Here is a 27,479-nt window from a genome sequence, read left to right as displayed (position 1 = left end):
TAAACGAGATGAGATCTAAGCTAGGACTGATGAGTTTGAAGTTGAGTAGGTGTTGGCAACTTTTGGGGAGCAGTCTGAGAAGAGTGGCAACTCCAGAAGGGATAAGGACTGCCTAGGCAGAGAGGAGGCTGGAGTTGATCACAGCAGTCACTCTTTAGAAGTTTGAGAATGAAGGGAAGAAGGTGGAAAAGGAAAGTGGCTTGAAAAGGAGGAGTATCTGAGACTCATCCCTGGGCTATAGCCAGGAGCTACTCTCTTCTAACCAAACAGTTGTCTTACACAGCTGTGCATGATAGCAAGAGAGGGGTTTGAGCCCCCTGGAGTCACAGAACTCCAGGCCTAAACTACCATCTGGTAAGGGAAGAGGGAGACTTAACCTCTTATCAGATGCAAATGTGGCCTCAAAAGATATGGCTATATCTTCTACAGGCGCATAAACTCCAACCCTGAACCCCAAACCAAATGACAAAATAAAACTGCCCCCTTCAGCGCCTTCATAATCTGGAAAGTGCGCGCAGGTGCGCCCCGGCCGCCCGGAGTCCTGCATCCTGCCGGCCTGCTTTCACAGAGCCGAGCCCGCGCCGCGCCTGGCGGCTCCCGCCGCGCGTAGGCTGTGCCGACCGCGGTCCCCGGTGGGGACACCGAGTCCCACTCGCGGCGTAGGGAGGCGGACACCGTCACGACACTGGTCAGGCCCGCGGATCCCTTGGCCGCCGCAGTTGGCCTCCATTACCCTTTCCCGCGACGCGCCTCCCCGCGGGGAAAATGAAACCTAGTGCCCTCAGGTTGAGACACAGGGTGGGATCCACTGTCTTCTCACTTAGCCAAGAGAAAAGACAGAACCGACTTCAGACAGCAAAGGGGTGTGTTGCCCTGGCCCGGTCGCCTGCGGCCCCGCCCCGGCCCTCTCCACCTCCTTCGCGGCCCGCCCTCCTGGCTCCCGCGACTACATTTCCCAGAGGACGCCGCGGCTCCGAGGGGCGGGCCCGTCCGCTCTCCCGCTCACAACCACCGGCGACTGGCTGACTCGGCAGGGGGCGGGGCCTGCGACAGCCAATAGACGGGAGGCTCGTTACGGCGGCGGAAGCAGCGGCGCTGGAGTGAGGGGTAGGGGGCAGACTGCTAGCTCCCCGGCGGTGGCTGCGGGTCCGGAACCTGGGGACGTCGGCACCGCAGACAGAGAGCGCGCGGGAGCGAGCTCAAGGCGGCGCGGCGGCCACTCGGCGCAGCACCCAGGTAATGGCGGGACGGGCGCCCTGGAGGGAAGGGGAGGAGACGAGGGGGCGGGGCGGCCGAGCCGGGCTGCAGCGTCCGTCCCGTTGCGCGTCCCCGGGGAAGGGCAGAGGATTCTCGTCTCCTGCGGCTCGGACCGCGGCTCTTTGGCGAGCTGGGCACGGCAGTTGGGCCGGCGACAGAGGCTGGGTGTCCTGTGGCGAGGAAGGGAGAGGCACCGGGAGGGGTGGGCTGACCCGGGCGTGGGGGCGTGGCGGACGTGGGCCTTGGCGGGGAAGCAGAGCGGTCGGGGGAGCGCAGGCGGGCGGGCGGCCGGGCGGGCGGCCCAGGGAGTTTGGCTCCTGGAGCAGTTTAAAGTGACTCTCCACATCCGGGCCCTGCGCCCGCCGCTTTCAGACCCTGGCCGAGGCGGGGCCTCCCCGCTCCCCGCCCCCCTCGCCGGGGGCGCCTATCTTCCTCTGCCATTGGTTCAGCCTCGAGGGGTTTGGGCTGCCCCGGCCAGGCTCGCGCCTGATTGGCTGGCGGTCGGCGGGAGGGTGGGGCGGGTCCTGAACGTGTAGGTCGCTGTGGATTGGTCCTGGGCCTCCACTGACGCGCCGGGCGTGGGGCCAATGGGCGGGCGGGGGAGGCAGGGGCAGGTTCGGGGGAAGAGGACTGCGAGCACCGCGGCGGCCGGGTGTTGGGGGTGAGTGGGGCCAGCGGGGCTGGACAGCGGCGGGCCCCGGGCGCCGCCGCCGCGATCCCTCCCCGCGCCCCCCGAGCGCATCGCCGCCGCCGAGATGGGCCCTCCGCGGCACCCCCAGGCCGGCGAGATAGAAGCGGGCGGTGCGGGCGGCGGGCGGCGGCTACAGGTAAAGAGGCACAGTGCTCGCCTTGTGGTCGGGTCCCCAGAACGCTCGTCCGCACCCCTACCCCGGAGACGGGGGTCTCGCACTCCGAGGTGTCTGGAAATCGGCATCCTCCCATCTCAGCGGGGGCTTCGTGGTGGGGTGGGGTTGCGGGCGAATCAGGGGAGATCGCTTGGCTCCTGGGGGAAAAGTGGGGGACGATTTTAGGGAAGATGGAGAAGGTGTAGGGTCCTCTGGCTCTGTGGGGGGTCTATGAAAGGGAAAGAAAAGGAAATCCGTAAATGGAGGCCTTTGCAGAAAAGCGTTGGAGAATTCCTTTTGCATCAGGTCTGAATGTAAAATATCCGATCCTTTCTTAGGGCTGGGTATCTTCCTCCGAATGTTCCTATGACATGCTAATCACAGTTCTGTTCACCTTGGTGTGAGGTTTGAGTGTTTCGAAGAGACATGCCATTTTCCATAAAACTTTACACAGAGAAATACACATGCATTGTGGTAATACCTGTCATGTGACTCTTGTACAGGATTCAATGGTGATTGTTTTAGCGTGGCAATCCACAAGTATTTATGGAGGGTTATAGTACACGTCAGCTCCGTATAAACGATATTGGTAGAAAACTTAGGTAGTTTAGATAATGTCTGCATTTATATTGATCCCAAGTTATTGTTTTTAAATAAATGATGCAGCATTTGCTTTTCCAAGGGACTATTCCATAGGTACTAAAGATGCTTTAATTTCTCAGTATTGATTCAGATCTCAGAATCTAGTAATAACCATGTAACTGCATGTACTACAGGTGGAAATGAGTTCTCAACAGTTTCCTCGATTAGGAGCCCCTTCTACTGGGCTGAGCCAGGCCCCTTCTCAGATTGCAAACAGTGGTACTGCTGGATTGATAAGCCCAGCGGCTACAGGTAAGATATGTAATATTCTAATCTATTTCTTCCAACTTTAAGAATATTGCCAGTTTTGTAACTTAAACATTAGCAGATTCCTTCTAGGATTTCAGTAAATTCTTATTTCTTGAATTGGAAGAAAGGGTATATTACTATTCTAATTTAAACAAGGCTTTTTTTCTTCCTGTTTTAACTACTTCGTTCACATAGAGTACACGTGCAACTTACAGCAAAGCGTGCCTGTAAGAACTGTTTTTGAAATGCATTAATATATTCACGTTTAATTAATGTCCAGGAGTATAGCATTAGTGCTGTGAGGGAGCCCAGTTGTTTAAGGAACAGATCGTGCCTTTTAGGAGTTTATTATCAAGAAAAAGAAGTGGAAAACAAAGGATATGCGGTTTGCCTGTGGTGTCTGTGGGGGATTGGTTCCAGGACCCATCTCAGATACCAAAATCCATGATGCTCCACTTTGTGGTGTAAAATGGTATAGTGTTTACATATTACCTGTATCTATCCTCCGGTATACTTTAAATCATCTCTAGATTACTTGTAATGCCTACTACAACGTAAATAGTATGTAGATAGTTGTTATACTGTATTGCTAAGAGAAAAATGAGAAGACAAAAATGTCTGTATGTGCTTAGTACAGATGCAACCATATTTTTTTCCCCCTGAATATTTAACATCCAAAGTTGGTTGAATTCACATCAGGGAACCCATGGATACAGAGGGCTGATTGTATGCACATAGATAAAACTTGGCTTTTCGTCTTGTGCCCTTTGAGTGGTAGAAATCAGTGGTTCTCAGTGACAGGTGTTTGGGGAGGTAGTTTTTCCTCCAGGGGAATACTTGTCAATATCTAAAGACAGTTTGGTTGTCACAACTAAACAGTGCTATTGGCATCTGATAGGTAGAGGCCAGGGATACTGCTTAACATCCTACAAGATAATGGGAAGCCCCCCACAACAGAGAAGTATCCAGTCTAGTCAGCAGTGCTGAAGTTGAGGAATTCCTTAAAATACTCTTTTTCTCTACGTATTAAGTAAATATATGACATTACAAAGTGAAATAAACTATTTTCTATTCCTTTCTGGTAAATGATACCACTGTCTACTCATTGCTTAAACCAGTAGCTGAGGCTTTTTTTTTTGCAACAGGGTCTCACACTGTTGTTCAAGCGGAAGTACAGTGGCCTAATCACACCTCACTGCAGCCTCGATCTTTTGGGCTTCAGCTTATTTTTTATTTTATTTTATTTTATTTTTTTGAGACAGAGTGTCACTCTGTGGCCCAGGCTGGAGTACAACGGCTCTATCTCAGGTCCCTGCGGTCTCTGCCTCCTGGGTTTAAGCAATTCTCGTGCCTCAGCCTCTGAGTAGCTGGGATTACAGACATGCACCACCATGCCTGAGTAATTTTTTTTTCTTTTTTTGTATTTTTAGTAGAGACAGGGTTTCACCATGTTGGCCAGGCTGATCTCGAACTCCAGACCTCAAGTAATCCACCTTCCTTGGCCTCCCAAAGTGCTGGGATTGCAGGCATGAGCCACCGCACCCAGCCACATGTTCAGCTAATTTTAAATTTTTTTGTAAAGAGGGGATCTCACAGTGTTGCCCAAGCTGGTCTCAAACTCCTGGACTCAAGTAATCCTCCATTGTCAGCCTCCCAAAGTGTTAGGTGTGAGTCGCTGTGCTGGGCTGGAGGCATCTTTAATTACTCTTCATTTTCTTATGAGCTGTTGCCCTTGTCTGATGTTCCAGCCTCATTTCTCATTTTGCCTTCCTCTTGCCAACTTAGTTTTTTTTTTTTTTCCCAATGGAGTTGGAGTCTTGCCATGTTGACCAGGCTTGTCTCAAACTCCTGGCCTTAAGGAATCCTCCCGCCTAGGCCTCCCAAAATGTCTGGGATTACAGGTGTGAGCTTGCATGGCCGCCAACTTAGTTTTTGTTATAAATTTATTTTCTCTTTAGACTTGAAGTGACTTTAAGCTACTTTATGACTCCTGCTCAATGGTATCTACTCATATTTCTAAATAAATGATTAAAAAGTTCCCAATTTCATGATGTTGGGACTTTGCACATTCTTTTCCTTTTGCCATAGTCTTCCTTCTTCCTTTCCAGATAGTTGCTTATTTGGCTAATTCCTTCTTTTTTCAAGTTTCAACTTAGATGTTATTTTCTCTAGAAGAAAATTACTATTATTCTCTAGCATAACAGAAGACTCTATCTTCTACAGCAACTCAGGTGGAGGATCTAGAAATAGAACCAGACATATATAACCAATTGATTTTTGATAAAAGTGCCTAAGTAATTCAATAGGGAAATGATAGTCTTTTCTTTTTTTTTGAGACGGGGTCTCGCTCTGTCGCCCAGGCTGGAGTGCAGTGACGCGATCTCAGCTCACTGCAAGCTCCGCTTCCCGGGTTCACGCCATTCTCCTGCCTCAGCCTCCCAAGTAGCTGGGACTACAGGCCCCTGCCACCATGCCCAGCTAATTTGTTGTATTATTAGTAGAGACGGGGTTTCACTGTGTTAGCCAGGATGGTCTCCATCTCCTGACGTTGTGATCCACCCGTCTTGGCCTCCCAAAGTGCTGGGATTACAGGCATGAGCCACCGTGCCCTATAAGTCTTTTCAGTAAAATAGTGCTGGAAGATCACAACAACATTATGGGAGGATAAAGGCCGGGCACAGTGGCTCATGCCTGTTATCCCAGCAACATGGAAGTCCGAGGCAGGTGTATAGCTTTGAGCTCAGGAGTTCGAGATAAGCCCAGGCAACATGGCAAATCCCCATTTCTACAAAAAATACAAAAATTAGCCGGGGCCAGGCTAATTTTACAGTGGCTTATGCCTGTAATCCTAGCACTTCGGGAGGCTGAGATGGGTAGATCACCTGAGGCCAGGAGTTCAAGACCAGCTTGGCCAACATCGTGAAACCTGTCTCTACTAAAAATACAAAAATTAGCTGGGCGTGGTGGTGGGTGCCTGTAATTCCAGCTACTCGGGAGGCTGAGACAGGACAATCACTTGAACCTGGGAGGCGGAGGTTGCAGTGAGTCAAGATCGCACCACTGCACTTCAGCCTGGGCAACAGAGCAAGACTCTGTCTGAAAAAAAAAAAAAAAAAATAGCCGGGTATGGTGGCTTATGCCTATGGTCCCAGCTACTTGACAGGCTGAGGCGGGAAGATCACTTGAGCCTGGGAAGCGGAGGTTGCAGTGACCTGAGATCTTACTACTGCACCCCAGCCTGGGTGACGGAGTGAGATCCTGTCTTCAGGAAAAAAAAAAAAAAAACAAGAACTCATAACTCAGTAGTGAAAGACAGACAACCTGATTTTTTTTAAATAGGAAAATATTTGAGTAGATACTTCACCAGAAGAGCTAGATAAGTGCCAAAGAAGCACATGAGAAGATGCTCACCATTATTAATCCTCCCAGCAGTGCAGTTTAAAACTGCTGAGAAGCTACTGCACATCCAGTAGAAAGACCAAAATTACAGAGACTGACAATACCACCCGTTGGTATGGTTGTGGCACAAATAGAACTCATGCTTTATTGTTGGGAATGCAAAATGGCAAGCCACTTCGAGAAACAGTTTGGCAATGTCTTATACAATTAAATATACACTTACCACAGCACTGAGCAATCTCATTCCATGGGTGTTTATCAAAGGTAAATGAAAACGTGTGTTCATACAAGGACTTATGCTCACATGTTCATAGACACTGTATTCATAATAGCCAAAACAGGGATCTCACCAAATGCGTATCAGATGGTGACTGGATGAGCAAATTGTTGTGTATCCATCCATGCAGTGGAATACCACTTGGCAATAGAAAGGACCAGACTACCGATACACACAACATTATGGATAAACCTCAGTAACGTTACGCTAAGGAGAGAATCCAGATACATAGGACTCCAGATGGTATGATTGTGTTCTATGAAATTCCAGAAAAGATTATACCATAGTGACAGAAAGCAGATCAGTGGTTTCTGGGGAATAGAGGTGGCAGAGAGGGAATTGACTACAAAGGGGTGTGAATGAACTTATGGAAGTAACAGGAAATGATCTGTGTCATGATTGTGTTATACCATTGTATACTTTTGCGAACATTTATCTCATGTTACACAAAGAATTAGTGAATTTTATGTGTAAATTGTACCTCAGTAAAGCTAATTGATTAAAGTGGATGAAAGATAAACATGCAGTTCACTAAAGAAGAGATATATGAATGGGCTGTGATCACATAAAAGGATGTTCAACATTACTAGTCGTCATGGGAATGCTAATTAAAACTACAGGGAGACACACTGCAACCCACTAGAATGGCTGTATATCAAACGTGAATAAGGAAGAGGAGCAGCTGGAACTCTCGTACACTGCTAATGGGAACAGACAGTGCTACAGTCGCTTTGGAAATTACTTTGACAAAGTTAAATATATACTTACCATTTGACCCAACCATTCTCCTCTTTGGTGTTACTGAGGATATTTGTAAAAAAATTATTGAACTTTTCTTGTAAAACAGTGGTGGTATTCTATGTAATTTATTCCCCAATGAAGAGGTTTTATAGATCAAAATTTTTAAAATTCTGAATAACCTGGGAGAAAAGTCAAAATATAGTGAAAAAGAAAATGTATATCAGTCTTTTCTTTCCTCTCGGTATTTTTTTTTTTTTTTGAGATGGAGTCTCGCTGTGTCACCCAGGCTGCAGTGCAGTGGTGCAATCTTGGCTCACTGCAACCTCCACCTCCTGGGTTCAAGCAATTCTCCTGCCTCAGCCTCCCAATTAGCTGGGACTATAGGCGCCCACCACCACACCCAGCTAGTTTTTGTATTTTTAGTAGAGACAGGGTTTGACCATATTGGCCAGGTTAGTCTCAAACTCCTGACCTTGCAGTCCGCCCGCCTCGGCCTCCCAAAGTGCTGGGATTACAGGCTTGAGCCATCGCGCCCGGCCTCATCAGTCTTTTCATCCAGCACTTGTACTTTCAGAAATTTTTTCCTGAAGAGATCTCTGGACAAGATTGTTGATAAAAGAAAAAATTTGGAAATAACCTAAAAGCCTATCAATGATACAGTGATTTTAAAAGCTATAGTACATCTATACAATAGAATCCCATTTCACCTTTTTTTTTTTTTTTTTGAGACGGAGTCTTGCTCTGTTGCCCAGGCTGGAGTGCACAATCTTGGCTCACTGCGACCTCTGCCTCCTGGGTTCAAGCGATTCTTCCGCTTCAGCCTCCTGAGTAGGTGGGATTACAGGCAACCACCATCATGCCCAGCTAATTTTTGTATTTTTGTAGAGACGGGGTTTCACCATGTTGGATGATGGTCTTGAACTCCTGACCTCAGGTAATCCACCTGCCTTGGCCTCCCAAAGTGCTAGGATTGTAGGCAGGAACCACTGTGCCAATCCCCATTTCACCTTTAAAAAATCATGCAGTATTCTCTACTCAGTCATTCCACTCCTAGGTATATGTTGAGTAGAAGTGATACATATGTTTACCGGAAGACATGTACAGGAACATTACTAGCACTATTCAAAATAGGAAAAAACTGAAAACTATGTGAAGTGCCTCTTAAGAGTAAAATGGATAATTTGTACGTGGCTTACATGTCATACTATATACAGCCTTGAGAATGAAAGAGCTACAGCTGTGTACACTAATGTGGATGAATCTCATACCTGTAAGTTAAAGAGGCAAAGCACAATAGGGTGTATTTGTTATGAGTCTGTTTGTATCAAGTTCAAAAACAGACAATACTAATCTATAGTGTTACAAGGTAGAAGATTGCTTTCCTTGGGAGGATGGTGGCTAGAATAGGGCCAAACTAAGGGTCTCGGGGAGACCAATAATGTTTTCTATCTCGAGTGGGGTGCTGTTTACTCAGGTTTATTCAGTTTATGAAAGTCCATTGAGCTGCACAACTAACGTTTGTGCACTTACCTTTATGAAGATCATACTTCAAGGAAAAAAGTCAAATGAGTAAAAACCCACCCAAAATTTAAAAGAGACGAGAGCTGTCACCAAAACTTTAAGTGTTGGTGCCTTTGTGGGGTAAGTTTGGGGACAACTTTGTTTATGGTACTCCAAATAATCTACATTCTCTACGCAAGTACATATCTTTATGCTCAGAAAAAAAAGAATATTAATATTTTGGAAAAATTATAGACAAATATGAGTTAATATTTTCACAAGCTCTTCCTTTATTACATTAGTATTGTTCTCTGATATTTTTCCACTTAATTTTTTTTTTTTGACGCAGAGTCTTGCTCTTGTCCCCCAGGCTGGAGTGCGGTGGCGGGACCTCTGCCTCCTGGGCTCAAGCGATTCTCGGGCCTCAGCCTCCTGAGTATCTGGGATTACAGGTGTGCATTACCACGCCTGGCTATTTGTTGTATTTTTAGTAGAGACAGGGTTTCACCATGTTGGCCAGGATGATCTCGAACTCCTGACCTCAAATGATCTCCCCGCCTTGGCCTCCCAAGGTACTGGGATTACAGGCGTGTGCCACCACGCCCAGCCTCCACTTAATTTTTAAATATTTAATTTTTAAATAGGCTAGGTGCAGTGGCTCACACTTGTAATCTCAGCACTTTGGGAAGCCAGAGGTGGGAGGAACACTTGATCCCAGGTATTCAAGACCAGACTGGGCAGCACAGTGGAAATTTGTCTTCATAAAAGAATAAAAGAATTAGCCAGGGGTGGTGGCGTGTGCCTGTAGTCTTAGCTGCTTGGGCAGCTGAGGCAGAAGATCACTTGAGTCCAGGAGTTTGAAGCTGCAGTGAGCTGATATCTACTATGTTCCAGCCTGGGAGACAGAGTGAGACCTTGTCTCAAAAAAAATTTTTTTTTAATTAAAAAAAAACTGTTTAATATATTATGTCTTCTGGTAGTCCAAAACACCAAAAGAAAAAGAGCATACAGTGGAAAATATGTCTCCTATCTCTGTCCTTCAGTTTTGAAAAACTGTATGTTCTTAAAGTTAGGAACTGTACTTAAAATATCTTTTTTTTAATTTTTTCTTTTTTTGAGACGGAGTCTCACTCTGTTACCCAGGCTGGAGTGCAGTGGCGCAATCTCAGCTCACTGCAACCTCCCATCTCCTGGGTTCAAGCGATTCTCTTGCCTCGTCTTCCCGAGTAGCTAAGGTTATAGGTGTGTGCCACCACGCCTGGCTCATTTTTTTATATTTTTAGTAGAGACGGGGTTTCACCATGTTGATCAGACTGGTCTGGAACTCCTGACCTCAAATGATCCGCCCCTATTGGCTTTCCAAAGTACTAGGATTACAGGGGTGAGCTGCCGTGCCCAGCCCACCACCACCTTTTTTTTTTTGAGGCAGTCTCTCACTGTGTCATCCAAGCTGGAGTGCAATGGCGCAATCATGGCTTGGCTCACTGCAGCCTTGACCTCCCAGGGTTAAGTAATCCTCCTCCCTCTGCCTCCAGCATAGCTGGGATTATGGGTGCATGCCTCCATGCCCATTTAATTTTTATATTTTTTACAGAGATGGAGTCTTATTGTGTTGCCAAAGCTGGTCTTGAACTCCTGGGTTCAAAGGATCTGCTTGCCTTGGCCTCTCAAAATGCTAGGATTGCAGATGCAAGCCACTGCACTAGCCATACTTTTTTTTTTTTTTTTTTTTGGAGACAGAGTCTTCCTCTCTCGCCCAGGCTAGAGTGCAGAGTGCAGTGACGCAATCTTGGCTCACTGCAACCTCTGCATTTTGGGCTCAGGCGATCCTCCCACCTTAGCCTCCCAAGTAGCTGGGATTACAGAAAAAGGTGTTTTTTTTTTTGTGGTTTTTTTGTTTTTTGTATTTTTAGTAGAGTTAGAGTTTTGCCATGTTGGCCAGATCTTTTTAATGTCAGGCTTTTATAACTTTTTAAGAAGATGTTTTAAATGAAATTGTCTTACATTCTGTATTGTACTTTTAACTATTTCAGCTCATTTTAGATGATTTTCAGGTGGTTAATTCATTTTTTTTTTTTTTTTTGTGAGACGGAGTCTTGCTCTGTCGCCCAGGCTGGAGTGCAGTGGCCAGATCTCAGCTCACTGCAAGCTCTGCCTCCCGGGTTTACGCCATTCTCCTGCCTCAGCCTCCTGAGTAGCTGGGACTACAGGTGCCCGCCACCGCGCCCGGCTAGTTTTTTTGTATTTTTTAGTAGAGACGGAGTTTCACGGTGTAAGCCAGGATGGTCTCGATCTCCCGACCTCTGATCCGCCCGTCTCGGCCTCCCAAAGTGCTGGGATTACAGGCGTGAGCCACCGCGCCTGGCCTCAGGTAGTTTATTCATAAGGCTACAATATCCAGAATAAATTCTACATTCCACAGTTGTGACTCTTCTGTCTGATGTCCATCAGGAGAATCCAGTGCCCAAATTGACCTTGTTAAGGAAAACATCACAAGGAAGTGGCCACTGTGTCAATCCTGAGATTTTTTTTTTTTTTTTAAGACGGAGTCTCGCTCTGTCACCCAGGCTGGAGTGCAGTGGCCAGATCTCAGCTCACTGCAAGCTCTTCCTCCCGGGTTCACGCCATTCTCCTGCCTCAGCCTCCCGAGTAGCTGGGACTACAGGTGCCTGCCACCTCGCCCGGCTAGTTTTTTGTATTTTTTAGTAGTGATGGGGTTTCACCGTGTTAGCCAGGATGGTCTTGATCTTGTGACCTTGTGATCCGCCCGTCTCGGCCTCCCAAAGTGCTGGGATTACAGGCTTGAGCCACCGCACCTGGCCAATCCTGAGATTTAACTTCAGGTGCCACTCTTGTTTGTTCCGCTGTCTTACATTGGGAGACTGTGACATACTGTCTCACTTTTAATGTCTTTACTAGTCAATGATGAATCTGGTCGAGATTCTGAAGTCAGTGCCAGGGAGCACATGAGTTCCAGCAGCTCCCTCCAGTCCCGGGAGGAGAAGCAAGAGCCTGTTGTGGTAAGGCCCTATCCACAGGTGCAGATGTTGTCTACACACCATGCTGTCGCATCAGCCACACCTGTTGCAGTGACAGCCCCGCCAGCACACCTGACGCCAGCAGTGCCACTTTCATTTTCGGAGGGACTTATGAAGGTAATGGAGAGGGTTAAAACTTCACACTGAACCAGAGCTCAAGACTGGCTAATCTTTATAACAATTTGTACAAAATCTTAGGCTGTATCTTAGGATCATATTTCATTTTTTCTTTACGACCTATGAGTTCAGCACCTCTCTGTAACTCAGCCCTGATTTTCTGCAGTGCCTCGTCTTGTGCTGCTGGGCAGTTGGCATCACAGAATCTTTGCTGTTATCCATTTTGATACTGATATTATTCAACTTATGGGCATGTTAAGTTAGATAAGGGAACCCTCTTTTTTTTTTTTAAGCCAGTCAGATTTAGCAGTGGGGGCTTAATGACACTAATTTTTTTTTTGTTTTGAGACAGAGTCTTTCGCTGTCATCCAGGCTGGAGTGCAGTGGTGCAATCTTTGCTCACTGCAACGTCCACCTCCAAGGTTCAAGCAGTTCTCCTGCCTCAGCCTCCCAAGTAGCTGAGATTACAGGCACACGCCACCACGCCTGGCTAATTTTTGTATTTTTAGTAGAGACGGGGTGTCACCATGTTGGCCAGGCTGGTCTCAAACTCCTGGCCTCAAGTGATCTGCCCACCTTAGCTTCCCAGAGTTCTGGGATGACAGGTGTGAGCCACCACTCCCAGCTGACAGTGATGTTGTAAGTTCTGATAACCCAGTGTCATGGGACCAACTGGAGTAGCACTCTTCCCTAAGGTCTGTTTTAGCAACTGGTTAATTTGGGGGTTTCTGAGAATATCGCCTGTGTGTTACCTGGGGGTTCTGTTTCAGTTACTGGGAGTTTTGTTCAATCCACTCAAACGTGGGAGGCGGCATCATGTAGAAGAAAGGGTGTGGGCTGTGAGCCATACAGCTCTGGGCTTTGTTCCCAGTTCTTCTTCTTACTGTGTGTGTGGCTTTGAGCAAGTCAGTTAGCCTTGCTTTGTATGTTTCTTTATCTGTGAAATAGAAATGCTAGTACTTCAATGGAAACACTGTGATGCTAATAGATAAAATGTATAAAGCTTATGGCATCTTTCCTGGCACTCTCCAGGTTCGATTTGTGTACTCTTAATTCTGGCTTGAGACGCATCACCAGTATGAGGCCATTGATATGTTTTGTGTGGTTTTCTGTTTGCAGCCGCCCCCGAAGCCTACCATGCCTAGCCGTCCCATTGCTCCTGCTCCACCTTCTACCCTGTCACTTCCCCCCAAGGTTCCAGGGCAGGTTACCGTTACCATGGAGAGTAGCATCCCTCAAGCTTCAGCCATTCCTGTGGCAACAATCAGTGGACAACAGGTTTTTCTTCCTTTTAATTTGCTGATTTTCAACTGAAATGCCAAACTATTGATCATGATTTATTGAATGCTAGTAGTACATTAGGTATGGTAATAAAAAAAGATTAAACACTCACTGATACCCGCAAGGGAAGGTAGTAGGTTTGAGAGAGAAGGATAACTGTAGGGAGTAGAAGCCAGTATCCATAGTGGTCATTTAGCTAGAATTTGTTGAGCAGCTACTAGCTGCTCGATTCGACCCTCAGTGTGATATATAAATCCGGATAAAACAGTCCGTGTCCTTGAGTCCAAAGTGTGGTTTGTGTTTGGTTTTAGCGTCGAGAACAGGCTCCCAGGGGTAGTGGTGGGCAGTGCTTCTCTGTGGTTTCTCTGAAGAGAGCAGATGTGCATCTTTTGGGGTACTGGTAGGTTACCTCAAGCAGCGCTCTAGTTGCAAACTTTTTTTTTTTTTGGAGAGGGGGCAGAGTCTTACGCTGTCACCCAGGCTGGAGTGCAGTGGTGCGATCTTGGCTCACTGCAACCTCCATGTCCCGTGTTCAAGCGATTCTCTTGTCTCAGCCTCCCAAGTAGCTGGGATTACAAGCGTGCGCCACCACGCCTGGCTAGTTTTTTTATTTTAATAGAGACGGGGTTTCACCATGTTGGCCAGGCTGCTCTCCAACTCCTGACCTCAAATGATCCACCCGCCGTGGCCTCCCAAAGTGCTAGGGTTACAGGCATGCGCCACTGCACCTGGCCTTAGTTGCGAACATTTATTTTGAAGTCTTCTGTTTTAAGGTTTTTTTGTGAAATTTTGCTATCCTATTCTGCTGTGTACTTGATTAAATATTTAAAATTTTTACCTGGGGAAAAAAACTAAATCTAAAAACTTTCCCTTCACGTTTTCAAGAAAAATTTATATTCCAAAGAGGTGTACTGTGTTTTTTCCTTTTGTCATACTGCTGAGTACTCTCAGAAGTACCAGAACCCTTAGCTGAGAAGCACTGTTCTCTGTGGTTTGGGAGAATGTGAGTAAGGGTCATTTCAGGGTTGAGCTGAAGAACTGGTAGGGGAGCACCTGTTGGATGCTACCTGACATTTACTTAGAAACTTCAAAGCTTAAAGAATGGATGGATGCAGTGGTATGTAAAGGAAATTGTGAGAATGGGAAAAAATAAGCATTTGGCCAGGACAGAAAAAAAAAGTGTGAAAGGTAATATCACAGATGAGAGTTTCTAAAAGTAGATATCAAAGGATGTTATCTGTTATTATTTGGGCCTGCAGCAGTTGTGGGGTCCTCATACTTCTCACATGCCTGTTAGCACAGTTCATTATACACTATGGCATGTAAAAGTAGCTCAAGCTAAATGTCCTTAGCCCTTTCCCTTGGGATGCTCACTATCTAAAAGAAAAAACCTGACCCACATTTGGAGGCAGGTGACTTCCTAGAGGCAATGGCTAAGACCAAACATGTGAAAATAACATTCTGTCCTCTTTCAGGGCCATCCCAGTAACCTGCACCACATCATGACTACAAACGTGCAGATGTCTATCATCCGCAGCAATGCTCCTGGGCCCCCTCTTCACATTGGAGCTTCTCATTTACCTCGAGGTAACGACTTGCAAGTTTTGTTCAAACTCTCAAAATGCAGTAACAGATATACATTTGGTAAAATATATAACAGAATGTATCTAGAATCAGCTTGTTAAAGTTGCAGGACAACAGTCAGCAGAATCGTGAACCAAATAAACCTCTTTTATTTAAAAAGAAAAAAAGGTCAGGTGCTCTGGTTCATGTCTATAAACCGAACACTTTGGGAGGCTGAGGTGGTAGGTTCACTTGAGTTCGGGAGTTCGAGACCAGCCTGGGCCACATGGCAAAACCCTGTCTCTGCAAAGATACAAAAAATTAGCCAGGTGTGGTGGCATGTGTCTGTAGTCCCAGCTATCAGAAGGCCGAGATGGAAGGATGGCTTGAGCCTGGGAGGCAGAGGTTGAAATGAGTTGAGATTGCGCTGCTGCACTCCAGCCTGGGTGACAGAGCGAGAACCTGTCTCAAGAAAAAAAAAATTGCAAGACAGTGGAATAAACTTAGAGCAATCCATGTTTTTAGCATGGTTTAATATGTGCTTATTATAGTTACATTACAAGTGTGTATACTTAGGCAATTAAAATGTTTAATATGGTCTAAAATTGTTCTTTATATTGAGGAACTCCCCAAGCTTTGATAATCTCAACATGGTCTTTATTATTATTAGACTGCTTATCTGCAACATGGTCTTCATTTTTAATACATAAGTCACAAATACTAATACTGAATATTTTTTAAGTTCAAAGATGATCTTTACCAAGGTTTTTAACTTACGTAACAATAAGATGATGATGATAGTTATTTTTTGAGACGGGGTCTCACTGTGTTACCCAGGCTGGTCTCAAACTTCTTGGGCACAAGCGATCTTCCCGCTTTAGCCTCCTGAGTGGCTGGGACTACAGGTGTGAGCCACCACACTGGCTGAGAGTAATTTATTTTTACACTTAAGTTATAGTAGGTTGTGAGGTAATAAATGAGTTTTGACTAGAAAATTTTACCTTTTATTGGAGAGTGTGAAACAGTTGGAGATTGTTGACAAAATCAAGTTAGCACACATAAGACCAGGTTTGCTTGGTTATAGCGTAACTCAGTGTTTCAGTGTTTCTCCAGATGTGGTCCACAGACCCACAGGGGGTCTGCTGGGTGAAAACTTCAGGGTTAGGGTTAGGGTTGAAGTTAGAGTTCATAATGTGTCCGTTTTGCAATGTTGATGTCTGCTCTAATGGAACAAAGACAGTGGAAGGCAGAGTACCCGAGCCCTCGTCAGAGCTGAGGCAGCGGCATCACACTGCTGTTCACTGCGTGCCTTACCACTGTGCACACTTGCAGTCACCAGAAACAAAGAGCAGCAGCTACTTTCACTTAAGATTGTCTGTGAAGAGGCAATATAAATTATTAAATCTTTTGAATATACATTTTCTTTGTTTTCTCTGTGATGAAATGGGAAGTATACATACCATACTTCAGCTCCATACTGATTTACTATCTGAGTTTTAGGAAATATATTGATTATTTTCCTAGAGAGTATAACTAGAATAAATAAAATAAACACTTCTGTTTTTCAGGTGCAGCTGCTGCTGCCGTAATGTCCAGTTCTAAAGTAACCACAGTCCTGAGGCCGACCTCGCAGCTGCCAAATGCTGCTACTGCTCAGCCAGCAGTGCAGCACATCATTCACCAACCAATCCAGGCACGTCGGAGCCCGGGGTGCATGAAGGGCCGCACGGGAGTTAATCACTCCACTAGGCACTAGGCACATCCTTGACCCCAGGGACTTCCCATCGAGTTGCCAAGACATAGGGAAGTCTGAAAGATGCACAGTATCATGTGGCGAGCTGTAAGAACACAAAGGAGAGGTGGCGGGAAGGCTTCCTGTTGGAAAGGCTGTGCTAATGAGGAATCAGAGAAGTGAAGGGGAAGTGAAGGGGGAGATGAACAGCAGCAAGGAGGGAGTGATGGTTGTAGACAGCAGGTAGTAAAGGCTGGCTAGGATTGAGGGATTTTGATTTGGATTGGGGGGATCTGTGGACTCCTAAAAGTTATGCATATTTGTATGTTTGTTCCAAGAGCATGGTCCATGCCATTCAGCTTTTTGTTTAAGGAAATCTATGGCTTCATTACTACTGAAGTATAATATATTTGCAGAAATTATAGTATCTATAATTTGGGTTCTCTAGGATATGGAATATAAACTAGACTTTTTATATACAGTAGAGAGCCACTGCGTTTTTTTGTTTGTTTTTGTTTTTTTGAGACAGAGTCTCACTCTGTTGCCCAGGCTGAAGTGCAGTGGTATGATCCCAGCTCACTGCAACCTCCGCTTCCTGGGTTCAAGTGATTCTCCTGCCTTAGCCTTGCAAGTACTTGGGACTACAGGTGTGTACCACCATGCCCGACTAATTTTTATACTTTTAGTAGAGACAGGGTTTCACCCTGTTGGCCAGGCTGGTCTCAAACTCCTGACCTCAAGTGATCTGCCTGCCTCAGCCTCCCAAAGTGCTAGGATTACAGGTGTGAGCCACTGTGCCCGGCCAAAAATAATTTTTTTTTTTAACGCAATCGCTTTGTGTATCATTGAAGTAATATTGTTGAAAGATGAGATTAGGCTGGACACAGTGGCTCATGCCTGTAATCCCAGTATTTTGGGAGGCCAAGGCGGGTGGGTTGTCTGATATCAGGAGTTTGAGACCACCTTGGACAACATGGTGAAACCCCGTCTCTACTAAAATGTCAAAAAATTAGCCAGGCATGGTGGCATGCGCCTGTAATCCCAGCTACCTGGGAGGCTGAGGTAGGAGAACCGCTTGAGTCTGAGAGGCAGAGGTTGCAGTGAGCCAAGATCATGCCACTGCACTCCATCTGGGGCAACAGAGTGAGACTCCAATCTCACAAAAAAGAAGAAAGATAAGATGAATCTAGCTGAATCACATACAGGAGGTCTGTCCCCTTAAGCACTTTGAGGGGAGAGACACATGTATGAAACAACTGGGTTTAAGATAATAAGGAAGAGTCTTGATTGTGACACTGGGTAGTATCTGTCTAGCCTGCAGCTTTCAAGATAAAATAAAAGACCTTTCTGGTCAGGAAAACAGAGTCGAAGGAGTATTAGGCGTCTAGTAGTATACGTGATACATATGAAGAGATAGAGGGAGACGAGAACCAAGACTAGGAGCTCCCAAGTGAGGAAGCTGGTGCTGTAGCCTTAGTGTAAGACACGCACCTGCACTTGGTAGGAGCAGCAGGTAAAAGGGTTGCAGACGAAAAGCAAGGATGAGGAATGGGCAGAGCTCGGCCATTTAGATGCATGTTTCAGGGTTAAGAGCGAGGGAAGAATCAGAACTCAGGTGATTTGAAGAATAATGGTGGATACGTGGATGAAGCCCAGTGTGGAGCTCGTTTTTCAGAGGAAGATTTCACACATAAGTGTGATAAGGGCACTCTGTCCATGTGAAAACGTCCAGAAAGCATGTGGGCACCCTGAACCATTACCTAGAAAAGAATACTGTTACTCTGAGTTGCCCTTGTACTTGCTAACGTAGATGGCCTGAGAGCCAACAGCTCTATTCAGCAACTGAGTAGGCCCTCTGTGGAAGTGTTGGTTTGGATGGCAGCATATGATGTCTACACCAGGACCAACAACAGACCTGTGGCAACTCTAGATTGAAGGGTGAGGTCCCAGTGGTACCAATAGTAGGGCAGAATTTTGACTCCAATCACATTTGCACGGGAGGGACTCATGTACTGTTCAATCAAAATGAGATTTTTTTTTTTTTTCCCAAAACATTTGTCAATGTTGTCTTAATAAGGGATCACCTGACCTCAGGTGACCCGCCCACCTCACTCTCCCAAAGTGCTGGGAATTACAGGTGTGAGCCACCGCGCTTGGCCTGGCTCTTGGTCTTATAACAACCTATCTGAAAAGAGAATTCCTTAATTGGAATGGTGAGAATTTATTTTTACTTGGGCAGAAGCATACTTATCTGTAGGCTCAAGTTTCAAATTACACATTCAGTATTTGGCTTCCTGTATTTTATTTTATTTTTGTTTTAAATGAACTGTTTTTTCTCTTTTGGTAGTCTCGGCCACCTGTGACCACCTCCAATGCCATCCCTCCTGCTGTGGTAGCAACCGTCTCAGCCACCAGAGCTCAGTCTCCAGTCATCACTACGACAGCGGCACATGCTACTGACTCAGCACTTAGGTATACACGGGGAGGATGAAGCTTGAACCTTCCGGCCTCCTCCACTCTTTTTCTTTCATTCCTTCATTTAAGTGAATATTTATTGAGTGGCTTTTTCTTTAACGAGCTACGTAGTGTTCTGAATCCTGGGGCTAAAGCTGTGAACAAAGAAATTCCTGCCCACACAGAGCTTCTGTTTTTAGGGGCTGGAGACACAATAAATATGTAGATTTTTAGATGGTGAAAAGTGCTTTGGGGCCTATCTTGGGGAGGGGGGAGGGGGGAGGGATTGCATTGGGGAGTTATACCTGATATAAATGATGAATTGATGGGTGCTGACGAGTTGATGGGTGCAGCACACCAACATGGCACATGTATACATATGTAACAAACCTGCACGTTATGCACATGTACCCTAGAACTTAAAGTATAATAAAAAGAAAAAAAAAATAAAAAATAAATAAAAAAAAAAAGAAAAGTGCTTTGGAAAAAATAAGGGTAAAAGGGATTGGGAGTGACAGGGTGGGTGGTGCAGGGGACTTATAGTTTCATGTAATGTGGTCGGAGAGAGCTTTGTTGATAATACATTTGAGTAGAAAATGAAAAGATACAATGAAGTGAGTGAGCTATGTGGTTATCTGAGAGGAGTATTCTAGGCAGTGGAATACTAGTAAGTGCAAAGGCTCCGAGACAGGATTCTGTTTGCCACTTGCAAGGAGCACCAATGAGGCCAAGGTGGCAAGAGTTAGGTTGGGGGAGGTAGCAGGGTCTCCAGATCACATAGGCCCTTAGGAGCCACGCTAAGGACATGGACTCGGCTGGGGCATGATGGAAAGCCTTAGCAGAATTTTCAGCAGAGCAATGCAATGATCTGAAGTTTCATTTGGTTCAGCCTGGTTGCTGGACAGAATAGGCTATGGAGAGGCCAAGTTAGAAGCAGAGGTTGGGTAGAAGGGTATAGCCAGCATGTAGGAGAGATGAAGATGGATGTAGAAAGACATGGTTAGATTCTGGGTAGATTATTATTTTTGGAGGGAGGGTCTCGCTCTGTCACCCAGGCTGGAGTACAGTGGCATGATCATGGCCCACTGCAGCCTCAAACTCTCAGGCTCAAGTGATCCTCTTGCCTCAGCCTCCCAGGTAGCTGGAACTCCAAATGTGCACCACTATGCCTAACTAATTTTTTATTTTCTTGTAGAGACAGGTTCTCACTTTGTTGCCCAGATAGGTCACGAACCCCTGGGCCGAAGTGATCCTCCTGTCTCCATAAGTGCTGGGATTACAGCATGAGCCACCATGCCTGGCCCTGGGTAGATTTTGAAGGCTAGAGTCAGGCAGATTTCTGAGGAATCACTGGAGCAGGGGGCGGGGGCATGGGAGTGTGAGAAGGAGAGGAGTCAGGATTATTTATTTGACAGTACTAGTTGGCCTATACACCTAACAGGGTGGAGGAGAGTGGGATTTTTGAGAAAGGAGTTTTATACTTTGATTTTAGGCATTTTAAGGTTGTGATGGCAAGATATAGTGGCTCGTGCATGTAATCTCAGCACTTTGGGAGGTTGAGGCAGGAGGATCACTGGAGTCCAGGAGTTTGAGACCAGTCTGGGCAACATAGGGAGATCCCATCTCTAAAAAATAAGAAAGTAGCCAGGCATGGTGGTGTGTACCTATGTTCCCAGCTACATGGGAAGCTGAGGTGGGAGGATCGCTTAAGCCCTGGAAGTTGAGTCTATAGCAAGCTGTGATCATGTCACTGCATTCCAGCTGGGGCAACAGAGCGAGACCCCATCTCCACCAAAAAAAAAAAAAAAAAAGGAAAAGGATTTAGGCTGGGTGCAGTGGCTCGTGCCTGTAACCCTGGTGCTCTTGGAGGCCAGGGTGGGAGAATCACTTGAGGCCAGGAGTTCAAGACCAGCCTCAGCAACATACCAGTATCCCATTTCAACAAATTAAAAAAAAAAAAAAAAAAGATAAGCATGATGGCATGTACCTCTAGCCCTAGGTACTTGGAGGCTGAGGTGGGAGGATCGTATGACCACAGGAGTTTGAGACCACGTGAGCTATGATTGTGCCACTACTCTCTAGCCTGGGCGACAGAGCAAGATCCTGTCTCTAAAAAAAAAAGAAGCAAAAAAGATTTGCAGAGCCATACAGGAATAAAGTCTGGTTGATTAGGGATTATCTTAAAGGCTTTTTGTGACTGACACAATCAGGGATGACATCATGCTGTTTTTCCTCATGATCTCCAAGTCACGTTACAGGGAGGCTGGGGAGGGCCGTTGATTCTTGCCATGGGTTATACTGAGGGAAGGGAGTCTTTGGCAATAGCGCAGACAAGAAGGGATTCACTGAGTCAAAGCAAGAATAGTAGGTTGGAGAGAGGAGCCGTTAGAAACTAGGGAGGCACCACTGGGACCTGTCAGCTGGAAGCTGGGCAGAGTGGTGAGGAAGAAAGAGGAATTGGAGATGCCTCTTTGGTTTCCTCCTTACTTGTCCTAGTAAATGAAAAGGAAAACAACGGAAGGAAAGCAGGTTTTAGAAAAGATTGAACTTTGGGATACTGAGTTTATCTGTGGAACAACCAAGTGGCTGTTGTCAGTATGTGGTTGAAGAGGTGTCTGTGTTAGAGATAATGGGTTTAGGAGTGATCAATGCGTGGGCCACAATGAAAGCCTTCAGGTGTCTATCCAAGGGTACTAGAGGGTGAGAAGAGAACCTAGAACAGAATTCTGAAGAAAATTATGTTTAAATGAACAGCAATGCCTGGAACTTATCTTTAGCCATTAGCTCTATTATTTACTTGTGTGACATCAGGGGTTTTCAATTCCCCGATCCTTTGTTCTGTCTTCAATAAAAGGGATACTTTACTTTGTGGCAGTTATTAATAAATGTGTTACCTGAGGTACAAAGAGAACTACCCAACATAAAATAGACTACTTGTTGCTCATTTTAACTTTATAAAAGTTAATATATTCAGGTGGTTTGAGGAAATTCACAAGGTATAAATGGATATACAGTCATTTCTATCTATAGGGTCTTGGCTCCAGGAGCCCCTGCAGATGCTGAAATCCAAGGATGCTCAAGTTCCTTCATATCAAGTAGCATAGTATTTGCATATAACCTACGCGCCTCCTCCCATGTACTCTAAATCATCTCCAGGTTACTTAGAGTGCCTATTATGATGCCTACACATCACTTCATTCATGTGGATTCTGTGTAGCACTTGGTGCTCAGCTAATTCAAGTTTTGCTTTTTGGAATTTGGGGAAATTGTTTTCCCCCTTGAGTATTTTCGGTCCATGCTTGGTTGAATCCATAGATGTGGCACTTATGGATACTGAGGGCCAACTGTATGATGAAAACTAGGGGTAGGCTTTTTATTTTTATTTTTTGGCTTTTTATTTTTAATCATATTGTCACAGTATCTTTTCCATTGTGTTGAATGTTTTAATGAAAAACTGGATATTGAATTTTGTTGAATGCATTTTTAGCATTCACTCATATAACACTAGTAATATACTGCAAGTAGTGAGTTAGACAAAAACCCTAATCAGATGGTTTTTCTCTTTATATCTACAATTACAATAAATTCCTAATGTCTCACTTTTTTTGAATTCTGCAGATAGAAATTTTTCAACAGACCAATTTCCATAGAAGAAATAGAAAAAATTTTAAGCACTATCTCTCACAGAAGCACCAGATCCAGCTGGTTTCATAGAATTCTTTTTTGAGACAAGGTCTTGCTCTGCCAGCCAGGTTGGAGAACAGTGGCTCAGTCATGGCTCACTGCAGCCTCAACCTCCCAGGCCCAAGTGATCCTTCTACCTCAGCCTCCCAAAGCTGCGACTACAGGCACGTGCCACCGTGCACCATGCCTGGCAGATTTTAAAATGTTTTGTAGAGACAGGGTCTCCCTATGTTGCCCAGACTGGTATCAAACTCCTGGGCTCAAGCGATCCACCTGCCTCGGCCTCCCAAAGTGCTGGGATTACAATTGTGAGCCACTGCACGCAGCCTTGGTTTCATAGAATTCTACCAAACCTTCAAAGGGCCAGATAAACCAGCAAGAAAGAAATTGGTTCAAGGTATAGAGAAAATAGTAAACTTCCGGAAAAATAAAAGTCATATCTTAATTTTTCTGCTAAATACATTCAGTCTGTCAGTTCTTTGACCCTTGTCTTTTCAGTCATTACTTGGTTGAAAGAAATTTATTTCCTATCACTTTCTTCAAAAAGGGCATATCTTAAAGCACCAATATTTTGAAATTTCACATGCTGAGAATCATTTCCCATTTATATTTAGGCAATAGTTTGGCTGATTAAGTGTTTATTGTTTCTATATTCTTTCCATGACTACTTGATGGGTAGTTTTTCCTTTGTCTTCTCGATCTAGATGTTACTGCACAGAGTCTGTTTTTTTTTTTTAACCCCTTACAAAGGCCTTAGTCTTTCTGCCTCATTGCCTGATTCTTTTTGTTGAATATCAGCAAATTTAATGGCATGTATTTTGTAATGACCATTATTTATGGTTTTGTTCTACATATGGTGTGCCTTTTCAATCTGTAGCATAAAACTGTATCTATTGGCTGGGCACCGTGGCTCATGCCTGTAATCCCAGCACTCTGGGAGGCTGAGGCAGGCAGATCACTTGAGGTCAGGAGCTTGAGATCAACCTGGCCAACATGGTGAAACCTTGTCTGTCAGCTGGGCATGGGGCCGGACGCCTTTAATCCCAGCTACTTGGAAGGCTGAGGCGGGAGAATCACTTGAACCTGGGAGGCGGAGGTTGCAGTGAGTCAAGATCACGCCACTGCACTCCAACCTGGGCAACAGAGCGAGACACAGTCTCAAAAAAAAAAAAAAAGAGAAAAGAAAAACTGTAATTATGAACAGTTTTTGTGAGTCATATTTTTTTTTTTTTTTTCTTTTGGGACCTAGTCTTGCTCTGTTGTCCAGACTGGAGTGCAGTGGCGCCATCTTGGCTCACTGCAATCTCCGCTCCCCGGGTTCAAGCGATTCTTCCACCTCAGCCTCCCGAGTAGCTGGGATTACAGGCACCCACCACCACCCCCGGCTAATTTTTGTATTTTTGGTAGAGACGGGGGTTTGCCATGTTGGCCAGGCTGGTCTCAAACTCTTGACCTCAGGTGATTCGCATGCCTCAGCCTCCCAAAGTGTTGGGATTACACGTGATTCCCAAGTGTTGAATCTTTTTGCACTCCTATGTAATTTTTTTAACTGTTCCCTTTAACGTTGTTTTCATAGTCTTCTCCATCCTTGACTGCATTTTCAGCATTGTCTCTCATGTTCCACTTCTAATTTTGCCTTCATTCTTGAAACTGCTGAACAGTTGCCTTCTGTTTCTCTCGAGCTCTGCCTATGTATTTTGTCTTCTTCTGTTGTTCTCTCATCATTTCCACTGAGCTCTTAGTCTTTGCTTTGTGTTTCCATTTCATAGAAGTGGTTACTTCATTAAGGTTTTAAATTCATGGTACAGTGTTCATCTGCGTAGTGAAAGCACTTCTAATGTGTTTCGCTCCACCTTTTGTCTTTTAGCATCTTTAAACAGATCCTGTTTTGGATCTTTTCTGAGTATTCATCTTGGATTGGATTGACTTTATTCTGGATCCCCTATTTGTAATTGGTTCTTACTGTAGCCTGGACTATTTACTGGGTTTGGAGAAATTTTCCAAATGACTCAGTGTCCTGCGTTTGAAATTTGTTGGCCATTACTTCATTCCTGTCAGTGCAGATAGACCACTTAAAATGGCAAAGCCTCTCTTCCCTAGGTCCCCCGCACGCTGTTCCCCATAGATGGGGCTTTTCTGTATGTATGTGATTCCTGGTTTAACCCTAGATCCTTTGCTTTTTAACCCTTGGAACTGTTCCAAATGCTGCTCCACTGCCAGCTCCATTCCTGCTGTTACACAAAGGTTTTGGTTTTCTCTGTCAGTTTGTGCTCCTTATTTTGGAGCATTACACTTCATTACTGGATTTTATCCCCAGAGTTAGAGCCCCAGAAATTCTCTCTTCAGGCTGGGGAGAGTGGCTCATGTCTGTAATCCTGGCACTTTGGGAGGCTGAGGCAGAAGGATTGTCTGAGCCCAGGAGTTGAAGACCAGCCTGAGCAACATTGTGAGAACATAGTGAGACTCTATCTCTTTTTTTTAAAAAAAAAGAAAAAAAAAAAGCAATCCTTCCTTCATTGGCTCCTGAGTCTCTGGTTATCCCTACCTTTGGCAGTTCTTCTGTCCTGTGGTTTGAGATTTCAGATGTCTCCTAATTTTGCGAAAAGAGGATACCATATTTCCCTTTTTTGTTTTCTTTACTATTCTCTGAGAGGAGAAGGAGAAAATACCACACTGGCAGTCTCTGCCTACAATACCCTTGTCCTCCAAATAAGCCAGTCATACAAGGACCTGTCTGAACACTGGAGGATAATCACAAGTCCGTTTATCATTTAACCCCCATATTTTCTGTAGATGTCAGATCACTGAATTGGAGCTCTATCCTTGGAGTTGCCTTTCAGACTGTTTACAAAAAAAAAAAAAAAAAAAAGCTGATCTGTGGGAGAAGTACACAATTGGGTATCCCTAAACCAAAATCCGTAATAAGCCAAAATCTGAAACTGAGCACTGACGTGACACTCAAAAGAAATGTTCATTGAAGCATTTCTGCTTTTTGGATTGGGGATGCTGAGTCAGTAAGTATATAATTCCAAAATCTGAAACACTTCTCATCCAGAACGGTTTAGATAAGGTATACTCAACCTGTAATATGGTGAGTAAGACAACAGACTAGGGAGCACTTCCTGAATGACCTTACTCCCTCTGACTGTTTTTGGTACGTGTAGGTGAGTCACTATGGACCTGTCCATGTTAAATATTCAGACTGGATTTTTTTTGTTGTCGTTTGCTTTTGTTTTGGAGACAAAGTCTCACTCTGTCACTCAGGCTGAATCACAACTTGATGCCCATCTATCGTCCCAGGTACTCAGGAGGCTGAGGTGGGAGGATACCTTGAACCCCAGAGGCCAAGGTTGCAATGGCGCAATCACAGCTCACTGCAGTCTTAACCTCTGGGCTTGAAGCTATACTCCCGCCTCAGCCTCCTGAGTACCTGGGACTATAGGTGTATGCCAAGATGCCTGGTTAATTGTTTTATTTTTCATAGAGACTGGGCCTTGCCATGTTGCTCAGGCTGGTCACAAATTTCTGGGCTCAAGCAGTCCTCCTGCCTCAGCTCCCAAAGTGCTAGGGCTGTGCGAGCCTCTGCTCCCAGCCTCCAAATGTTTTAATCAAAGTCTCTTTCTTTTGCTCCCAGTGCCCCAAATGGTGCTAGTGAGAACCCCTTTGAGCTGGCTCAAATGTCTTTTTTTTTGAGACCCTCTCATCTAGAGATGAGATCCAGGCTGGAGTGCAGTGGCACAGTCTCAGCTCACTGTAACCTCTGCCTCCTGGACTCTCAAGTGGTCCTCCTGCTACGGCCTCCCAAGTAGCTGAGACTACAGGTGTGTGCTACCACGCCCAGCTAATTTTTATATTTTTAGTAGAGGTGGAATTTCGCCATGTTGCCCAGGTCAGTCTTGAACTCTTGGACTTAAGCAGTCTGCCTGCCTTGGCCTCCCAAAGTGCTGGGATTTCAAGCGTGAGCCACTGTACTGGGCCTGGCCCAAGTTTCCTTTTGATGACTCCCGTTAACCTTTGAGTACTTTATTCTTTTTTATACATGATGTATCAGGCTTTCTCCTGTTGTTTTTTTTTTTTTCCAAGTTTTCAAATCAGCCATTTCTCCTTGGTTCTCTTTAGTGGAGAGTAGTATTTGTAACCCAAGTTCTGGGTGTTAAAAGTGTTCATTGTTTCTGGTGTGTCATTGCTTTTGGGCTCTTTCTGGCGACAGAGGTACTGAGTATAGTAAAGATAGTCATGTCTTCCTGCTGATATTTTCCTCTTTATTTGTTTATTTTATTTTATTTATTTTTTTGAGGCAAACTCTTGCTCTGTCACCCAGGCTGGAGTGCAGTGGTACAGTCTCAGCTCACTGCAACCTCTGCCTCCCAGGTTCAAGCCATTCTTCTCCCTCAGCCTCTGGAGTAGTTGGGACTATAGACATGTACCACCGCACCCGGTTAATTTTGTATTTTTAGTAGAGATGGGGTTTTACCATGTTGGCCAGGCTGGTCTCGAACTCGATCCACCTACCTCAGCCTCCCATAATGCTGAGATTACAGACCTGAGCGACCACATGTTTTAAAATCTTATGTTAATTAAAAATTTTTGGCTGGGCACATTGGCTCACACCTGTAATCCCAGCACTTTGGGAGGCTGAGGCGGGTGGATCACAAGGTCAAGAGATCAAGACCGTCTTGGCCAACATGGTGAAACCCTGT

At 45.3% G+C, this 27,479-nt stretch overlaps 1 protein-coding gene across 10 annotated transcripts in view; it reads left to right on the top strand.

Moving 5' to 3' along the window:
- Positions 1-1,055: 1,055 nt before the first annotated feature.
- Positions 1,056-27,479, top strand: part of SAP130 (Sin3A associated protein 130) — an 85,281-nt gene continuing 58,857 nt past the window's right edge. For 5 of the 10 annotated variants that reach the window (XM_023225581.2, XM_023225586.2, XM_023225582.2 and 2 more), the window contains exons 1-7: positions 1,056-1,236; positions 2,879-2,996; positions 11,830-12,065; positions 13,185-13,343; positions 14,822-14,933; positions 16,478-16,602; positions 18,989-19,113. In XM_023225581.2, the coding sequence (XP_023081349.1) occupies positions 2,885-2,996; positions 11,830-12,065; positions 13,185-13,343; positions 14,822-14,933; positions 16,478-16,602; positions 18,989-19,113 (869 nt within the window). In that variant the 5' untranslated portion in view covers positions 1,056-1,236; positions 2,879-2,884. Of the gene's footprint in view, positions 1,237-1,869; positions 2,085-2,878; positions 2,997-11,829; positions 12,066-13,184; positions 13,344-14,821; positions 14,934-16,477; positions 16,603-18,988; positions 19,114-27,479 lie in introns of those variants that run through there. The other 5 variants (XM_023225579.3, XM_023225578.3, XM_023225584.3 and 2 more) reach the window with 3 other exon arrangements.

The sequence above is a fragment of the Piliocolobus tephrosceles genome, chromosome 11, assembly GCF_002776525.5.
Source record: "Piliocolobus tephrosceles isolate RC106 chromosome 11, ASM277652v3, whole genome shotgun sequence".
Lineage (NCBI taxonomy): Eukaryota > Metazoa > Chordata > Mammalia > Primates > Cercopithecidae > Piliocolobus > Piliocolobus tephrosceles.
Note: the sequence above shows the minus strand (reverse complement) of the source record. Positions and strands in the feature narration are given on the sequence as shown.